At 39.3% G+C, this 17,080-nt stretch overlaps 1 protein-coding gene across 3 annotated transcripts in view; it reads right to left on the bottom strand.

Moving 5' to 3' along the window:
* The window catches only part of LOC100248995 (kinesin-like protein KIN-7C, mitochondrial), a 46,245-nt gene that overhangs the window by 7,057 nt on the left and 22,108 nt on the right, over positions 1-17,080 (bottom strand). For all 3 annotated transcript variants that reach the window (XM_010665893.3, XM_010665894.3, XM_010665895.3), the window contains 8 exons: positions 9,269-9,331; positions 9,031-9,135; positions 8,472-8,576; positions 8,149-8,256; positions 7,914-8,063; positions 7,077-7,259; positions 6,763-6,930; positions 6,340-6,579 (listed from right to left, as the gene is read on the bottom strand). In XM_010665893.3, the coding sequence (XP_010664195.1) occupies positions 6,340-6,579; positions 6,763-6,930; positions 7,077-7,259; positions 7,914-8,063; positions 8,149-8,256; positions 8,472-8,576; positions 9,031-9,135; positions 9,269-9,331 (1,122 nt within the window). The remainder of the gene's footprint in view (positions 1-6,339; positions 6,580-6,762; positions 6,931-7,076; positions 7,260-7,913; positions 8,064-8,148; positions 8,257-8,471; positions 8,577-9,030; positions 9,136-9,268; positions 9,332-17,080) is intronic.

Below are 17,080 nucleotides of genomic sequence, written 5' to 3'. Positions count from 1 at the left end.
AAGTCATTTAGAAATTCTAATTGAAGTTACAACTTAAAATCCATATGCTTTGAAGCACCTATCGCCACCAATTTCTTTGTAACAGCCAGGAAGAAGAAGACACAATATAAGCTAAAAAAAAAAGAAATTTTATTGAATAATCTTCTCATAATCTCTACCAAAAGAACCAGTCTCTTTATACCTAAGAGTCATTAACTCAGCAGAAAAAAAAGGGAAGCATAAATCACTGAATAAAATCAAATAAAATCAAGCAATTGCCAAGCTTGGCTTATTCAAAAATACCTAAAATAACCAAAATAAAATCAGCAACCCTAATTTAAAATGGGTCGCTGCATTTCCTACCCCTTCAGAAAAGCCTTGTCCTCAAGGCTAAAATAGAGGAAACTTTTGTTGCAACTTAAATGCATGCTCCCACGTTGCAACTTACGGAAAAGAATTTGACCATTGAACCAGCCATTGTGTCACCAGACGATTGTTCCATTTGACCACTCTCCTATCCAAGACAGAAATGGGCTCTAGTTGCAATTGTCCATCTTCTCGTGTTACTGGTAACTCAATGTAAGGAGTGATTGACTTCCCAATTTTCTTCTTTAAGCAAGAAACATGAAAAATAGGATGGACTTTTTTACTCAGTTGGTAATTCCTATTTTTAGGCAACCTGTTCAACCCATTGAATAATCTTATATGGTTCAAAGAATCAACGAGACAACTTCCTATTCCCTTTTAATGACACAATAGTTTGTTTATGAAGTTGCAAACAAAGGAAGACCATATCTCTTACTTCAAATGTCCTTGTAACTTCTTTTTTGGTTTGCATACATCTTTATCCTAGCTTGGGCTTGAATAAAGTTAGCCTTGAGTGGTCATATCATGATATCCGGATCCCTTAAACTCTAGTCAACAACAGCCGCACTAGACTCACCAGGTATACGAGTAGCACACGTAGGGGGTGGTTAGCCATAAATAGCTTCAAAAGGTGTTAGTTGAGTAGAAAAATGGTAGGCAGTGTTATACCACCACTCAACCAAAGGAAGCCATTTAGTCCACTCTTTTGGTCTGTCACCTGTTATACACCTTAAGTACTGCTCTAAGCACTTATTAACCACTTCTATTTGACTGTCAGTTTGAGGGTGATAAGCAATGCTCCTCCTTAAACCAACATTCAGTTGAGAAATTAAGCCTTGCCAAAAGTTACTAGTAAAAACAAGATCCCGATCACTTATAATTGACTTTGGTGGGCCATGTAATTTGTAGATATTATCCATGAATGACTGTGCAACATCCAAAGCAGTATAAGGATGGCTCATAGGCATGAAATGGGCATACTTACTCAACCTATCTACCACCACAAATATGACATGCTTACCATGTGACTTGTGTAATCCTTCTACAAAACCATGGATATGTCCATCCAAACTTGCTCAAGGATGGGTAACAGTTGTAGTAGCCCAGGGTAAGAAACATTTTCATGTTTATTCCTCTGACATATGTCACATTCAACCAGAAATATGCCTATCTCTTTACACATCTTCTTCCATTAAAAACCTCGTCGGACTCTTACCAAGGTCTTCTTTACACCAGAATGTCCTCCTTCTACACCAGCGTGAGCCTCTTTAAGTATAACGGCTTTCAAGTTTGAACTCCTGCCTAACCATAGCCTCCCCTTGTACTTAAGTCATGTTCCCAACTGAACTTGGAATGAGAAGTTGGGTTTGCTTGCATTTCCTGAATTAATTTATGAATTTCCACGTCCTCCTGCCATTCTTGCTTGAGTTGTTCCACCTAATCAACCAACAGAAATGAAATAGCCATCACTATTACTCTTTTAGAGGACTCATTCATTCTAAACAACGAATCAACAACCTTATCCTCTTTCCCACTTCTGAAATATATTTTAAAATCAGAACCAATCAACTTAGAGGACCATTTCTGCTGCATTGGAATAAAGATGCATTGTTCCAACATGTACTTTAAGCTGAAATTATCAGTATACACCTTGAAATGCCTCCCTATAAGATAAGGACATCATTTTTGCACCACATACACGACTGTCATCATCTCTTTTTCATAGCCAAACATGCCAAGATGTTTGGGTGACAAACCTTTGCTCAAGTAAGCCACAAGTCATCCTTATTGTGATAGTACAGCTCCAATTCCCCCATCTGCTGCATCGCATTCAATACTGAATTTCATCTGAAAATTAGGCACTGCTAAGACAGGAGTCATACACATGGTTCTCTTCAAGTTCTTGAATGCATCCTTCGCTTCCTTACTCCAAACAAAAAAAAAAAAAAAAAATTATCCTTCCTAAGTAAATCTGTTAAGGGCTGACCGGTCTTCTCATAATCTTTTATAAATCTTTTATAATAACCTATGAGTCCCAAGAATCCTCATAAAGACTTCAAAGAGTTGGGTATAGGCCACTGTTCCACACATTCAATCTTGGTTGGATCAATGTCCACCCCTTGCACGGAAATTAAGTGTCCCAAATATTCTAATTGTTCCTCACCCAAGGAACACTTTCAAGTTCTTAGCATACAACTGGTTTTGAAGCAAGACCTCCAACACAATTTCCAAATGTTCCAAATGCTCAACCCAACCCTTACTAAACACCAAAATATCGTCGAAAAACTTTCTCAAATAAGGCTTGAAATTTTCGTTCATGATGCCTTGGAATGTTGAAGACCAAAACCTTACAGTGCCCTTCGTGAGTCCGGAAAGCCATTTTGTGGATATCACCAAGGTGTACTCAAATATGGTGGTAACATGATCTCAAATCCAACTTTGAGAAGAACTTTGCCCCATGATATTCATCCAACAACTCATCGATCACTAGGATGGGAAACTTGTCCTTGATTGTGATGTCATTTAGTGCCCAATAATCCACACACATTCGCTAACTCATGTCTTTTTTCCTCACAAGTAAAACTGGTGAAGAAAGAGGACTAACGCTTTTTTGGATGCTACTAGCAGCGAGCAACTCATTGACCAATTTTTCGATCTCTCTTTTCTACACTAAAGGATACCGATACGGTCTAATGTTTGGGGGAACACTTCTAGGCAGCAATGGAATGCAGTGATCTTAAGGTCTTGATGGGGGCAAGCCCTTGGGTGCAAGGATTATACCTTCATATTTTTTTAGTAGCCCTTGCAATTCTTCCAACATCTCCTTTACTACGGCCTCCTTAGGTGACTCATAAGTAACTAACTCCAATTGCATCGAGAAAATATGGGTAGCAGTAACTATTGGTGTATGTTTAAGATCCCACTCCATGTGAGTGGCTGAAACAAACTTCAAGGGACCCACTGTAATTCCATGTAACACCATTCCCTTCCCATCCCACCTAAACTCCATCCATAAATTTTTGAAATCCCATAAGATTGGCTCTAATCAAGCTAGCCATTGTATCCCCAACACCATGTCGCATCCACCTAAAAGAATTAACCTTATATCTGCTTTAAATTCCTTGCCTTGCATGCTCTAGGCTAATTGCTTGCAAGTAGTCGTACTAACGATTTTGGTTTTATCTGCCACTACTACCATTAGAGGCTGGTCTTGCTATACTACACAACCTTTGCTTAGCCATAGTGACATCAAGAAAATTATGGGTGCTTCTGGAGTCGATCAAAATGACGACAGCCATTTTCTTAATATTACCTCTAATTCACATGGTTTGCTGAGAGGTGGCTCCTACAATAGCATGCACTGACATTAGAGGCTCCTCCTATCCTTCGAGCTCATCATTTTCACCAATCATTTCACCATCCTCCTCTTTTTCCAACAAATAAATTTATCTCCTTTTGCACTCATGCCCCGACTCATATTTTTCATTACAATGGCAACATAGTTTCTTTTCCCTCCTGTCCTGTATCTCGGCTTGAGATATTTTCCTAATTAGGGGAATTTGTCCAGGGGTTCCTCTTCCTACTTCTTGTGTGCATGGTACCAAGCTAGCAATGATTCATGATGAGGACTTGGTTTCCTTAATCATTGCCTCCATGGTATTCTCATGTAGTAAAGCCAACCCTATAGCTTCAATCAAAGTAGTAGGTTGAAACATCATGACTTGATTCTTAATCGTATCTCTCAAACCACTTATGAAGCATTGCACAAAAAAGTCTTCTATTAAGCCTCTAGTCCTTGCCATTAACGCTCCAAATTGCTCCTGATAAATTCACACCAACGAGGTTTGCCTCAATTTAACAATCTAGCCCATCGGGTTGTCATATGTTCCCGATCCAAATTGCACAATTATATTTACAACAAATGTCTTTCAATTTAATTCCTTAACAAAGGCCTCATTACCTTGGAACCATTCCAAAGACATACCCTCCAAATGAATAGAGGCAATCCCAACCTTCTCTTATTCCAACACTTCATTGTATTTGAAAAACCCCTTGCACTTGAACGCCCAACCCACAAGATTTTCCTCCTCAAAAGTTGGAAAATTCAATTTAGAAAATTTGGTTGGTGTATGATTCATGACAGAAGCAGAACCCGTTCTTGGCTTGGTTGAAATTAAACCACCAACCTCCATGGAAATAGCCAAAACCAACAATTTTTCTGTTAGTTGATCAATTTTGAGGTTCATCGCTATCATCATACAGGCTAACTCCTTCAATCGCTTCACGGAATCCTTCAACCAACGAACTTCTTGTGTTCTACTCCTATCCGTCATCCCTTGGTGTCAGGTCGCTGCTCGGATACCAAGGTAACAGCATGGAAGAAAAAGACATGGTATAGACTAAAAAATAGAACTTTTATTAAATAATCTTCTCATAATCCCTACCAAGAGAACCAGTCTCTTTATACCTAAGAGTCATTAACACAACAAAAATAAAAGGAAAGTATAAATCACAGAATAAAATCAAACAATTGCCAAATTTGGCTTATTCAGAAATACCTAAAATAACCAAAATAAAATCAGCAACCCTAATTTAAAATGGGTCATTGCAACTTACAAGTTCATGTCATTAAAAAGTGTTCCAGACTTTTTTTAGATGAACAATGGTCAACTAACTAAAGAAGCAAAGTTCTAAAGTATAAATTTAGAAGAGTTGAATAGGCAATTTTTGTAGATTGGAAACATCCATAACAAATTTGCATGCTGAAAATTACAAAACATCTTGATTCTATGATGGAGCAAAAAATCTCAGGGGCTGTGGGAGCACTCAAAAAAAAAGAGAGAGTAACATCATGGAACATAAAGCTGCCAGCTGCAATGAAGAAGCTTACACTGGATGGACAACAGATTCCTAAGTAACTCCAAAACCTCCTACACATCACAGATCCACTCAATAGAGAACAAAAAGAGAAGAAAAGAACCTCATCCCCTTGAGATTCCAGAATGTTCACACACTTGCCACTTAGGAATAAATAAAATCCAAAACCGTAGACAAGGAAAAGAGCTTATGATATTTTCAGTATGTCCTGAATATGCAACACCACACGACAATATCCACTCCCTCCTTATCACCTCCAATCTCTCTAATCATGAAAGCCTTTCATTTAAGCATTGTGTAAAGGTTCATGAGAAAGGGACAATGTGGAAAATCCTTCCCCTGATGCACAAAACCTCAAAAAACTTCATGCCATCTCCAGATTTGACTTAAACACTTAAAGCATAGCGTATGATAGACAGGTTTTTTTTTCCTTTTTGGAGTGGGGAGCCAACGAGAAAATATGATCAGGTAAAGATTAATGTTTTTCTTAGCACATTTTTTTAAAATACTTATAAAACAACACGGCTCCAAAATCATGCTTAGGAGCAACTAAACTATAATAAACTTTGCATTTGAAAGACATAATGCAAAATATACAAACTCAGAGGAAAGAAGAATACACAACTGAAAATGGCAGTTATGCTGAAGGGAAACAAGTAGGAATATTGTGGAACTCTTTCAGTTGTTGGTCTGATTTCTGGGAGATTTACAGCTATAAATTAATTAGCTACAGCCGTAAATTAATTACCTTGATCTACAGCTGTAAATTAATTAGCCACAGTTGTAAATTAATCAGCTTTGTTTGGTATTTTCCATAGTAAGGAGATTCTGATAGCATGTTACCCAGTCTCATAATTATTTTGTTTCCCAAAATTATTCATCCCGTGAATAATGAGATGGTATTTTCAGCCACTCCATTACTTATAGCAGTGTAATTTCTTCTCTATTCAAGAAATGAAAAATAGAATCATTTTTTCTTTCTCATATTTCATCAAATATAATATCTACCAATACTCTTAAATAATTGTGCCACAAAAGAAGAATATGCTCCTCTCCTCTAGCATGTTTATCCACAAATGGAAGCATCATAAAACTAGTGCTCAGAGTTTCTCTTACCGAAGGCAGACGCCGGCCTCCAACGGCAGCACAGAACAAGTCACCTGCTTGGGTCCTTTCTGAAAATGAGTTGACAACCGAAGAATCATCACCCCTTCTACTGGTTGATTTTCTCCGTGCATCTTTTTTATCATTAAACATGACTCTGTTTTGCAATGACTTTGAACTGGATGAAGGTGACGCACTTGTCGAGCTCTCAGTATCAGCATTTGGCGAAAATCCACCCAGGTTCTCAGGTTTCTGCACAAGAAAGGTTTTGAAGCTTAGTTGCCTTGAATCAAGTATTTTGAGAAAATAAATCAACTTCTGGAAAGAGAAAAAAATTACTATTCTTTATATTTCTTATCCGTTTCTAATAACCTAACATAAATGAATCAGCTTCATTTAAAAGAAAAGGAAAGGGTAGTAAGAAAAAGAATTTACTTTCAGTTTAAACCATCCAAGCATTCCACGCCTCCTGTTCCTTTTGTAGTCTTTAACCAAATCATCTAGATAAGTGATGTCACTCCTTCCTTCCAAAAGCTCAGAATCAAAGCTTCCAGTATCATCACCAATCATGTATTCCCTTTTTCTATTAGGCAAGTATGCTAGCTGCATCAAGAACAGGGCAAAATGTTCATTTGACAAAAGAAGACATACACTCTTTTAATCCAATACATTGGAATACGATCCTATTATGTAAACCACCAAGAAACTGTTTACAATGTGGACTAATCTTAAAATGCAAAATCAAGCACCTCATCTTCTCCAAAAGAATGCCTTCGCCTATGGCCAGCCGTATCAGGAAGGCTTGATGGCATACTATTTTTTGTAGAAACCAAGATAAGTTTAGTTAAACGCTGAATTCTTCCCATCAAAGCAGCCTTGGCTTGTTCCTCCTCCTCCAATCTTGATTGTAATTTAACCTGACCAGCTTCCAACTTTGACAACATAAAACAATACATTAGTAACAAACATTTCAACAATAGATTCTTTAATGGTGATTAGGAATATGATCTTTACAGAGCCAAGCAAACTTTGTTTTCTGCAGCCACGTAAAGCACAGAAAAAAAAAAAATGCATGGCACAATTAGGTGAACTTGCAAAACTAAATGTCTCTTACAAAAAAAATTAATAACAAAATCATAGTCAGTAAGAACAGCAATTAGCTTAAGCTAAACAGGTCGCAAATAAACACAAGAAAACAAAATCAAGACATCTTAGTTCAGGCTCAAAACCAAAATAAACATGAATCAACCCCATGAATAGGAAGTTAAATATCCATAAGTAGGGCTGAAGAGAGGATTTAAGAGAAAAAAATTTTCATGTTTTAGCTTACAACAATTTTCCCAAGCATCACTCATCTTTTTGCTAAGTAATGCATTCATCGTTAGCTAATCTTTGAATCCATTGGAAAAAGGCCATTAAGAGAGAGGCAATACAAAAAAAAATTATAGCAAGACATAAAGAGAAAAATAGTGATCTCTGCATTATTAAGCTGAGTATTGTAGATCAAATAAGAAATCATTTGATTAATTATTTCAACGAAAGCAAGTCAATCATTATGGTTAATGTCCAAAGAGAACAGCTCAAACCTGAAGCTTCAAGTTAACCAAATCTTCTTGGGTAGACCCAGTCATCATATATGGGTTCTCCATCATTCCACGTTTTAACTGCTGAAGCTCTTGTTTTAAACTGGAAATTTCCTTTTGGTACTTTTTTATAAGAGACTTCTCATCCATAATCTGGAAGAGGAAATATTAGGGATATTACGTGAAGTGGCAACTCTCAGACAATTTCTCGTATTCATAACACTGCATCTAAACTAACCTTATTTTGAGAAGCCTTGATTTCAACACGCTTGCTTCGATGCGCAAACTTTAGTGTATTGTGTGTCTCTTCAGTATTGCTAGATGCAGGTGTTACAGTGCAAATAAGCTACAAAGAAAGGAAAAAATATAAGTAAAGAAAATGCATCAGAATACAATTCCAATGATAATGTCTTGAAAAGTGAATAAATATCTTACCAAAAACTGAGAATGAATGCATAAAAATGTGACAAACAGTTATATATGACCAGTAATTCAATAGTTGTATAAAAAAGTGCTAATCACATGGACAATGAGTAATTAGGACTACTGTATCAAACTCACAGAAACACGTCCATGGCCACTTAGGGATGACTGCAACAAACGGGTGAGTTTTGAATCTCGATAGGGAATATGAGTTGCCTTGTCATCCGTTAGTTTGGAAATCACCTACAATCAAATGCATTTAATAAGGTAAAAATTAGAAGACTTATACTGATTAGAAAAGAGAACAGGATAATGATTAGGGACAGATTAACTGGAATTATAGATGCAGATTACATGAATGCATACTCAAACAATGCTAAGAATCAAGTTCATCCCTTAAAGAGTATTATGGTTGGATCAAATCAATTTAGCTTCCATATTGTCTGAATCATTATAAGATATTTAACTTACAGATTACATGCATAAGCACAATGCACAGAAGAAATATGCACCTTATTACTGAGAAACTAAAATATGTATCCATAAAAAATTCTAGCAATATGTGAATCAAAAAAAGTCTACATATATAGTGCGTTGAACAGAAGAACAAAGGGACAAACCATGTGAGTGGGGTTAACAGATGTATAAGAGCATTCAAAGAAGAAAGATAAAAGGAACAAAAGAAGCAATATCTTACAGTGCCAAGAGTAAGTAAGCTTTTATTAATGTATGAACCCTCTTTTCTCCGCAATCCAGTAGTTTCAGTTTTAGAACTTTCAGATCCCGCAAGATCAATTAAATTCTGCAGAAGAAAATTGAGTTATATCTAGGGTTGCATACATGATTTAAATAAAGAAAATAAATATTCAAATACATTATCAAACTACAATCCTCTTGTTGAAGCAAATAAAATAAGATGGCTGAGCAAGATTTACCAACTGGGACAAGGTCACATCTTCTTCTCCTTCAATTTCCCCATGAGGACTGCTTTCAATGGTCTGATATACAAAACATATCCATTAGCAGAATAAAAATAATTATATGAATAAAGAATAATATGCTCAAAGTAGGCCCAATTCGTCAAAAGGCATAATGTCATAGCTTAACAGGGAAATGTCCAAATTACTAAATGCATAGCACTTGGCAACATTGCCATATAAATACCTTTGTTTACAAGTACCCTGAAGAGTCAGATTCCCACTTTTACTAAGGCAGTCAACATAATCTATTACGAAAGGCTCAACTTCATTAGGTTGCACACCCAAGAAGAATGGAGATACAACTGTTTGTCTATCATATTCATAAAGAACGTATAATAGAAATTCAAAAGCCTCCTTTTCCTTTCATAAATATTATCACAATCAAGGTTTTAGTTAGGCCATTGTGGAAAAAGTTGGAGAAAAAACCTTAAACAAGCTTAAAAAGAACTGCCCCTTTTTCTGAGTTATAACGTTACAATTTAATAATTAACCAAGCAAGCCTTTGTTGGAATGCTAGGAGGGGAATTTGCCCTCTACCTATTTGGGCATCCTTTTTGGAGTTTTCACAAGGTTAAAGCTGCATGGGACCCTGTGGTAGAGATGTTTGAGAAAAAAAATTGACCAGGGGATGTCTGGAAAGGGTTTGTGCAAGAGCAGAAGGAGACAAAGGACCCTGCTTGGAAAAGGTTGGTGGAAGAACATTAAGAGGTGAGGGCAATTTTTTGCAACACATTGTCTGTACGGTGGGGAATAGGAGAGAATGAGATTTAGGTTAGATGTATAGAAGTTAAGACCAAATGTTAAAAATCACAAAGATAAAGGCTAGGGTAGCAGTTGTTGGTGCTGGTAAGAGATGAGGATATTGGTCCAAGATTCACCAGGAAGTTCTATGATTGGAGCTGGATATGGTTCATTCCTTCATGAAAAGTGAACATAGATTGGAAGTAAGGGAGAGAACAGTTGCAACAAAAACAGAAATGGACCAAAGAACGTCTGGTTTACTGGAATTTGATGTTAATGCCCCGGTCATAGAGGCTTCAAATGGTCAGGCCATTCTAAAGAGTTCTCTGTCTGGTAGCAGTATATGAAAGGAACTTAACCACAGACCAGCTGGAGAGGAGAGGAAGGCCCACTGGTGAAGCATGCTGCATGTGCAACAGGGATGAGGTGAATGTCTATCCATTTGCTCCAATGCTTGGTAGTTCAAGATTTATGGTCCTTGATGTTTGTAAAGTTTGGTGCCATTGAGTGCGCCTGAACACAATGATGGAAGTGTTCTGCAGTGCATGTTTCATGGTCTACTTGATTGTGGTTATTAGATATTCTTCATGAATTTCATTAATAAAGGTTATTCTTTAGACTGACTAACAGCTGTAATTCCTCATTCTCCTTTATTATTTGTTGCTTCTCCCTGATTTATCTTTTGGTGTAACTTGTGTACTTCCTGTGCACATGGATTGACCCCTGTTTGACATTCTTTTGATCTAATTTATGTATTTTTGCTTATAAAAATATATAACTGACTAAAGCTGAAGCTATCAACACATTAATAAATATTGAACCAAGGGTGACTCTGCAAAAGGATTTTGATGTTTAATTATGTAATAGTCTAAAAGGGAATCTCTTTAATTTCACAAACAAATTTTTTTTGAAAGATTCTGATCCTTCTTTATTTGTGTAAATTTTTTTTACCTCATACAATGTAAGTGTAGTTTCTTTTTTTTTTTTGATAAGTAAAGTATATTCAATCAAAGGCAAAACGCCACAAAGTATACAGGGGGTATACAAGGCCTCTAAGCCTCAAAAAACAACAAAAACAGAACCACCTCCCATTAAGTGGAAGCCATCCACTCAAGAAATCCTATAAGGGAAAACGCCTCCTCACCTACATACAGTTTGGCCCAACTCCACAAATTACAAACAAAAAAATTCTTTAACTTCTGAACGTTCAACACCCCCCCCCTAAAGGCTAATCTATTCCTTTCCTTCCACACCGTCCAAAAAATACACAACGGAATGGCTTCCCAAATCTTTTTCCTTTTCTTTCCCACAAACGAACCCCTCCAACTAACTAAAACATCCTTTACAGTTTCTGGGAAAACCCATTTCACATCTACTAAACCAAACACTATATCCCATAGAACTCTAACCACTGTACAGTGTATGAGTATATGATTTACACTTTCTTCCTCACAACCACACAGAAAGCAGCGATTTGGAAGTTGTAAACCTCTTCTTTGAAGTCTATCCAAAGTCAGCACCCTCCCACACGTCGCCTCCCATGCAAAAAAGCAAACTTTAGTTGGCACCCTTGTCACCCAAATGCTTCTTGAAGGAAAGCCTGTATCATCAGATCTCACCAGCAAATTATACGCTTCCTTTACCCTGAAGTGCGCCCTTCTTCCTTTACTCCACAGGACTGAGTCTTCTACCCCAGAGGGTTTGTGGCCCCTCAAAATCTGAAGAAAATCCCCAACCAACCCCAACTCCCAATCATTGAAATCCCTCAAAAAATTTAGATTCCAATTTCCGTGACCCGAATTTTGATCCCACATTTCCTCAACCGTTGCGTTCCTTTGAACTGCCATAGCAAAGAGATGAGGAAAACAATTGGACAACGCTGTCTCTGAACACCACACATCTGTCCAAAATCTGATTGTGTTGCCCTTCCCTACTTTGAAAATCATGTTATTCCAGCACCATTCTGATTCTTTCCATATCTCCTTCCACACCCCTACTCCCACCGCCCCCATAGCCTTCTTTGGCCTCCACCCGAAATCCTCTTGCCCGTACTTCACCTTGATCACTTGTTTCCAAAGATTATCTTTGTCACAAGCATACCTCCATATCCATTTGCCAAGTAATGCTTTGTTCAACAAGGCTAGCTTTCTAATACCTAGCCCACCTTTAGCCTTATCTGTACATACCACCTCCCAATTAACCAAGTGAGTTTTCCCCTCCATATGTCCTCCTCCCCACAAAAAGTCCCTTTGCACTTTCTCAAGTCTTCTAGCCACCATCTTGGGCATCCTGAAGATTGACATTTGGTAGATTGGCATGCTAGCCAAAGTGCTTTTTATTAAGGTAACTCTTCCCCCTTTAGATATATATTGTCTTTTCCAAAGAGCTAGTCTTCTCCTGACTCTCTCTTCCACCCCATCCCACATATAAGGCGCTCTATTGAGTACCCCTAAGGGTAGACCCAAGTACTGAGAAGGTAAAGAGCCCACCTTGCACCCTAGTTCAACAGCCAACTCCTCCATCCCCACCACCTCTCCCACTGGAATGATTTCACTCTTTGCTAGGTTAATCTTTAGTCCTGAAGCCGCTCCAAACCAAAACAAGATCCAACTTAAATGAGTTAAGTGGTCCTTTCTGGCCTCACAGAATATGATGGTATCGTCCGCAAAGAACAAATGAGAGATATGCAATGGAGACTCACTACCGCCCCTTATGTTGCACCCTGATAAGAAGCCCCCCTCCACAGCTCTCCTAATAAGAACATCCAACACTTCCATTCCCATAACAAAGAGATAAGGAGACAAGGGATCTCCTTGTCTAAGACCTTTGGAGCTAGGAAAGAAACCTGCAGGCACTCCATTAACCATCACTGAGAATTTAGCTGAAGATATACAACTCCACATCCACCCCACCCACTTAGACCCAAAGCCCATTTTCTGCAACACCTTCAATAGAAACTTCCAATTGATACTATCATAAGCTTTCTCTATATCCAGTTTGCATATAAGACCCTTTTCTCTTCGTTTTTGCCATGAGTCTATCACTTCATTTGCTATTAGAGAAGCGTCAAGAATCTGTCTTCCCCTCACAAAGGCATTCTGAGAATTTGAGACCACCTTACCAACCACTCTCTTCAATCTGTTAGCCAGCACTTTAGCCAATAACTTGTAAAGACCCCCTAATAGACTAATAGGTCTAAAATCCCCAAGATCCTCAACACCACATTTCTTGGGGATCAAAACCAAAAAAGTATTGTTAAGGCTTTTGAGGAAAGAGCTATGCTCATAGAATTCCTTGAACATTTCTATAATCTCCTCTTTAATAAACTCCCAACAACTTTGCCAAAAAGCCAGAGTAAAACCATCCGGACCAGGGGCTTTATCCCCATTCATCTCCATTAAAGCCCCCTGAATCTCCTCCTCTGTAAAGGGCCTCTCCAAAATCTCGGACTCTTCTTGACTGATCTGATCTAGCTGAAGACTCCCAATATCCGCCTTCCACCCCGAATCTTCTGAAAGTAGCTCTTTAAACGCATTAGTTATTCCTTCTCTAATTTCCTGCTCCTCTAGAAACCACTCCCCATTAATCTTAACTCTCTCCATACAATTATTTCTACGGTGAGCACTTGTCATACGATGAAAGAAACCCGTGTTTCTATCCCCCTCTTTCAGCCATATCTCCCTAGAAAGTTGTCTCCAGTGAGTTTCCTCCATAATCACCCATTTTTTGTAATTTTCTTTTGCCTCTTTCTTAAGTTCTGATTTCTCCATAGTCAGAATTCTGTCATTTTCCTCCCTATCCCAAAATTCCACCTGTTGCAAAGCTGCAGATTTGTTGCTCTCCAGCTTACCAAATACTTCTCTATTCCACACTTTCAGCTTCTGTTTGATATCCTTCATTTTAGTAGCCAACTTGTAGCTAGCACTACCCCTAACATCAATACCTTGCCACCAGCTGCGTACCAGCTCTTTAAATCCCTCAACCTTAAGCCACATATTTTCAAATCTGAATGGGGTCGGGCCTCGTCTTATCCCACCCCCCACTAACATAATTGGGAAATGATCGGACACCGGACGGGGCAGCCTGCACTGGTTAATCCCACTGAATTGATCTATCCAGCTGGGAGACACTAGAAACCTGTCTAAACGAGCCCAAGACTGATTATGTAGACCCTCATTCCAAGTAAAATCTCCCCCCTGCAGAGGAAGATCCACCAGCCCAAGATCATCCACAATTTCAGCAAAATTTCTCATTGCTGAGCTAATCCTCCTCTGCCCACTCCTTTCCCTTGAAAACAAAGTAATGTTAAAATCCCCCCCTATGCACCAAGGATCCTCCCACAGCCCTCTGATCGCCCCAAACTCTTCCCATAAAGCATCCCTCTCTACCTTAGAAAAAGGGCCATACACTCCCGTAAAAACCCATACATTTCCATCTTCTACATTGCGGAATCTGCAGGACAAGGTAAACTGACCCTCCTCCCAATCTAGCATGTCCAGAGCCCTTCTATCCCAGCATATAAGAATACCTCCCGAAGCTCCCTCCGCATTCACTGCTCTCCAGCCTAGGAATCTCCCAGAGCCTATACTTCTCGCAATGCTATCCGTCATACACTGCACTTTTGTCTCCTGAATGCACGTTAAGTCCACCCTCTGATTTCTTATAAACATCTTAATTACTTTTCTTTTGGAGCTATCATTTGCCCCCCTCACATTCCAGCTCAAAATTTTCACCTTCATTGGACAACTACAATTTGGCGCCCTTTGCCCTGTACCGAGCCTTTCTGTTTCAGCCCTCCCTCATAGTTTATGGAACATTCTAAACGTTTTAACTCCCTTTCAAATTTAGACTTTTCCCGTAACTCTTTGCTATGTATTTTCTCCCTTCTTTTCCTGATCTTTGTCAGAAAATTTAGGATTTCCTTCTCCAATCCCTCCATAGGGAAGCCCAGAAACTTGCTGAATCTTGCCAATCCACTCTCTTCCCAGTTACCCTCCAGCTCACTTCTCACAACTTGAGCATCATCTATATCGCCTACCCCTTCCATCTCCCTACCTTTGTCACTGTTGCAGTGGATGCCTCCCAGTTCCTTACATTCCTTAATCCTTTCATTGCATGCCTTATACACTGTTAGCCACAGTGATTTATCGGCCCGACCCTCCTCATCCAAATCCCCAGAATGATCGAAAAACTCCCCCCCAGAGTCCGATCAAAAGGAAAAGAATTAAGATGAGAGTTCCCCATTTCCCTTTTCCCCCAGGAACCAATCCCCTTTCCATACCTCATTGATTCCTCCTCAAGCGCCCTATCCGTCACTGTCAGCCTCACCCCTCCTTGTAGCTTCCTTGTATCCTCATTCTCCCTCGCAGCAAAGAACTCTGCTTCTGGAGAATGACTGTGCGCAGAACCCTTCAAACTAAGGCCCGTTACCTCTTGAACTGCTAATGCCTTAGAGCCCTTCCTTGTTGTGCAGGCCTTTAAACAACACAGGCCTTTATTTGTCAGCTGGGCTAGAGACAACGCTGGACCTTTAGAATAGCAGCCCACAACTTCCGATGGGCCTTCGTCTGGGCCAACATCACTTACAACCACCCCTTTATTTTTCAAGTCCATGGACCCAAACAATAGGCTAGGCCCGCCCTCCCTTCTTGTTTCCCTTGGGCCCGCGATTGGGCTTAAAGACTTCATATCATCAGATGAGACCCAATTACGGGTGGACGGGCTTAACTCTGGACTGGTCTCGATCCGACCCGACCCACCCCCTGCAGCACCGTCCCATCGTCTGACGGGTGCAGCATCTCGAGCCTCCCGCTCCCCCAACCCTTCATCACTCGCTGCCCCGCGCGTGGATCCTCCTCACCCCTAACCTCCCTGCTTTGACGATCAACTTCGTCCCTGCATTTCCTCCTCAACACCGGCCAACATTCCCACCATAGGGACACAACGTAGCTTTCTTCCTCCCCTTCGATTTCCAACACGTTCGGTTTAGCTTCCCCTCCCCATTTCACTAGGATTCTGGCCCATTGGAGATCTCTCATCGATCTCGTATTTTCATCGGCGGTGATAAAACCACCACATGCATCCCCCACTCTCCTCAAAATTTCTGGGCTCCATAACGAAATTGGGAGCCCAACAATCCTTACCCAGACGTCCCTTCTCTCTTCCCCCTCTGCCCAACATCCGCTCCTAGGGCTCCAATGTTCCAACCTTACCTGGGTTCCTTCCCACGCGCAGCTCCCAGAGGAGACGACTCGTCTGGCCTCTTCCAAATCCTCAAATTCCAACAGCGCTTTCCTCTTGTTCAACTTAGCCAGCCCTCCTCCTCCTCCTCCTCGCCATCACAATCGCCGTTGCCCTCTCTCTCACCCTCTCTCGCTCTCTCTCTCATCACTTATCACTTTTGTAAAGCACTATATTTAGAAGTGTAGTTTCTTGTTAAAAAGAGTGTTTTATGTTTTTTTAAATCCTTATATATTTAGAAGAATTCCAATTTCTCTCACTTTGAGGAGTGTCCTAAATGATCACAGCCCTCGCACAAGGATGACATACACAAGTAGAGAAAGGTCCAAAAATTTTATCCATCAAAAGAGTATCAGATGTAGGACAACCCTGCGATGGTTCCCTACAACCAAATAGGTGGGCTAGAGTTTTTACTTTTTTAGGGTTTAAGGAAAGGAACAAGGTATGTAGTTTAGGGTAGCAAAATTAAGTAAAAAAATAATATAAAGAAAGAAAATAAGAAGACACTAGGGTCTTCTAGGAATCTCACCTAAAAGAAAATTAATGGAGTCTCATCATTGAAAATTGCAGAGTGTGCAATAAAACATGATATTATTAATCATCAATCCATCACTTTGGTTTACATCAATTACCCTTATTTATAGGCTTCTCTAAAAAATCCAAAGCCTATTAGGATTCTAATTCTAATTTTCTTATAACTTAATTAGCTACTCCTAATTTGACTCTAATAAATATTAATCCTAATTTAATTCCAACTAGTAGTAATCTCAATTTAATTCCAACTAA

Source organism: Vitis vinifera, chromosome 18, assembly GCF_030704535.1.
Source record: "Vitis vinifera cultivar Pinot Noir 40024 chromosome 18, ASM3070453v1".
NCBI classification, from domain to species: Eukaryota; Viridiplantae; Streptophyta; class Magnoliopsida; order Vitales; family Vitaceae; genus Vitis; species Vitis vinifera.
Note: the sequence above shows the minus strand (reverse complement) of the source record. Positions and strands in the feature narration are given on the sequence as shown.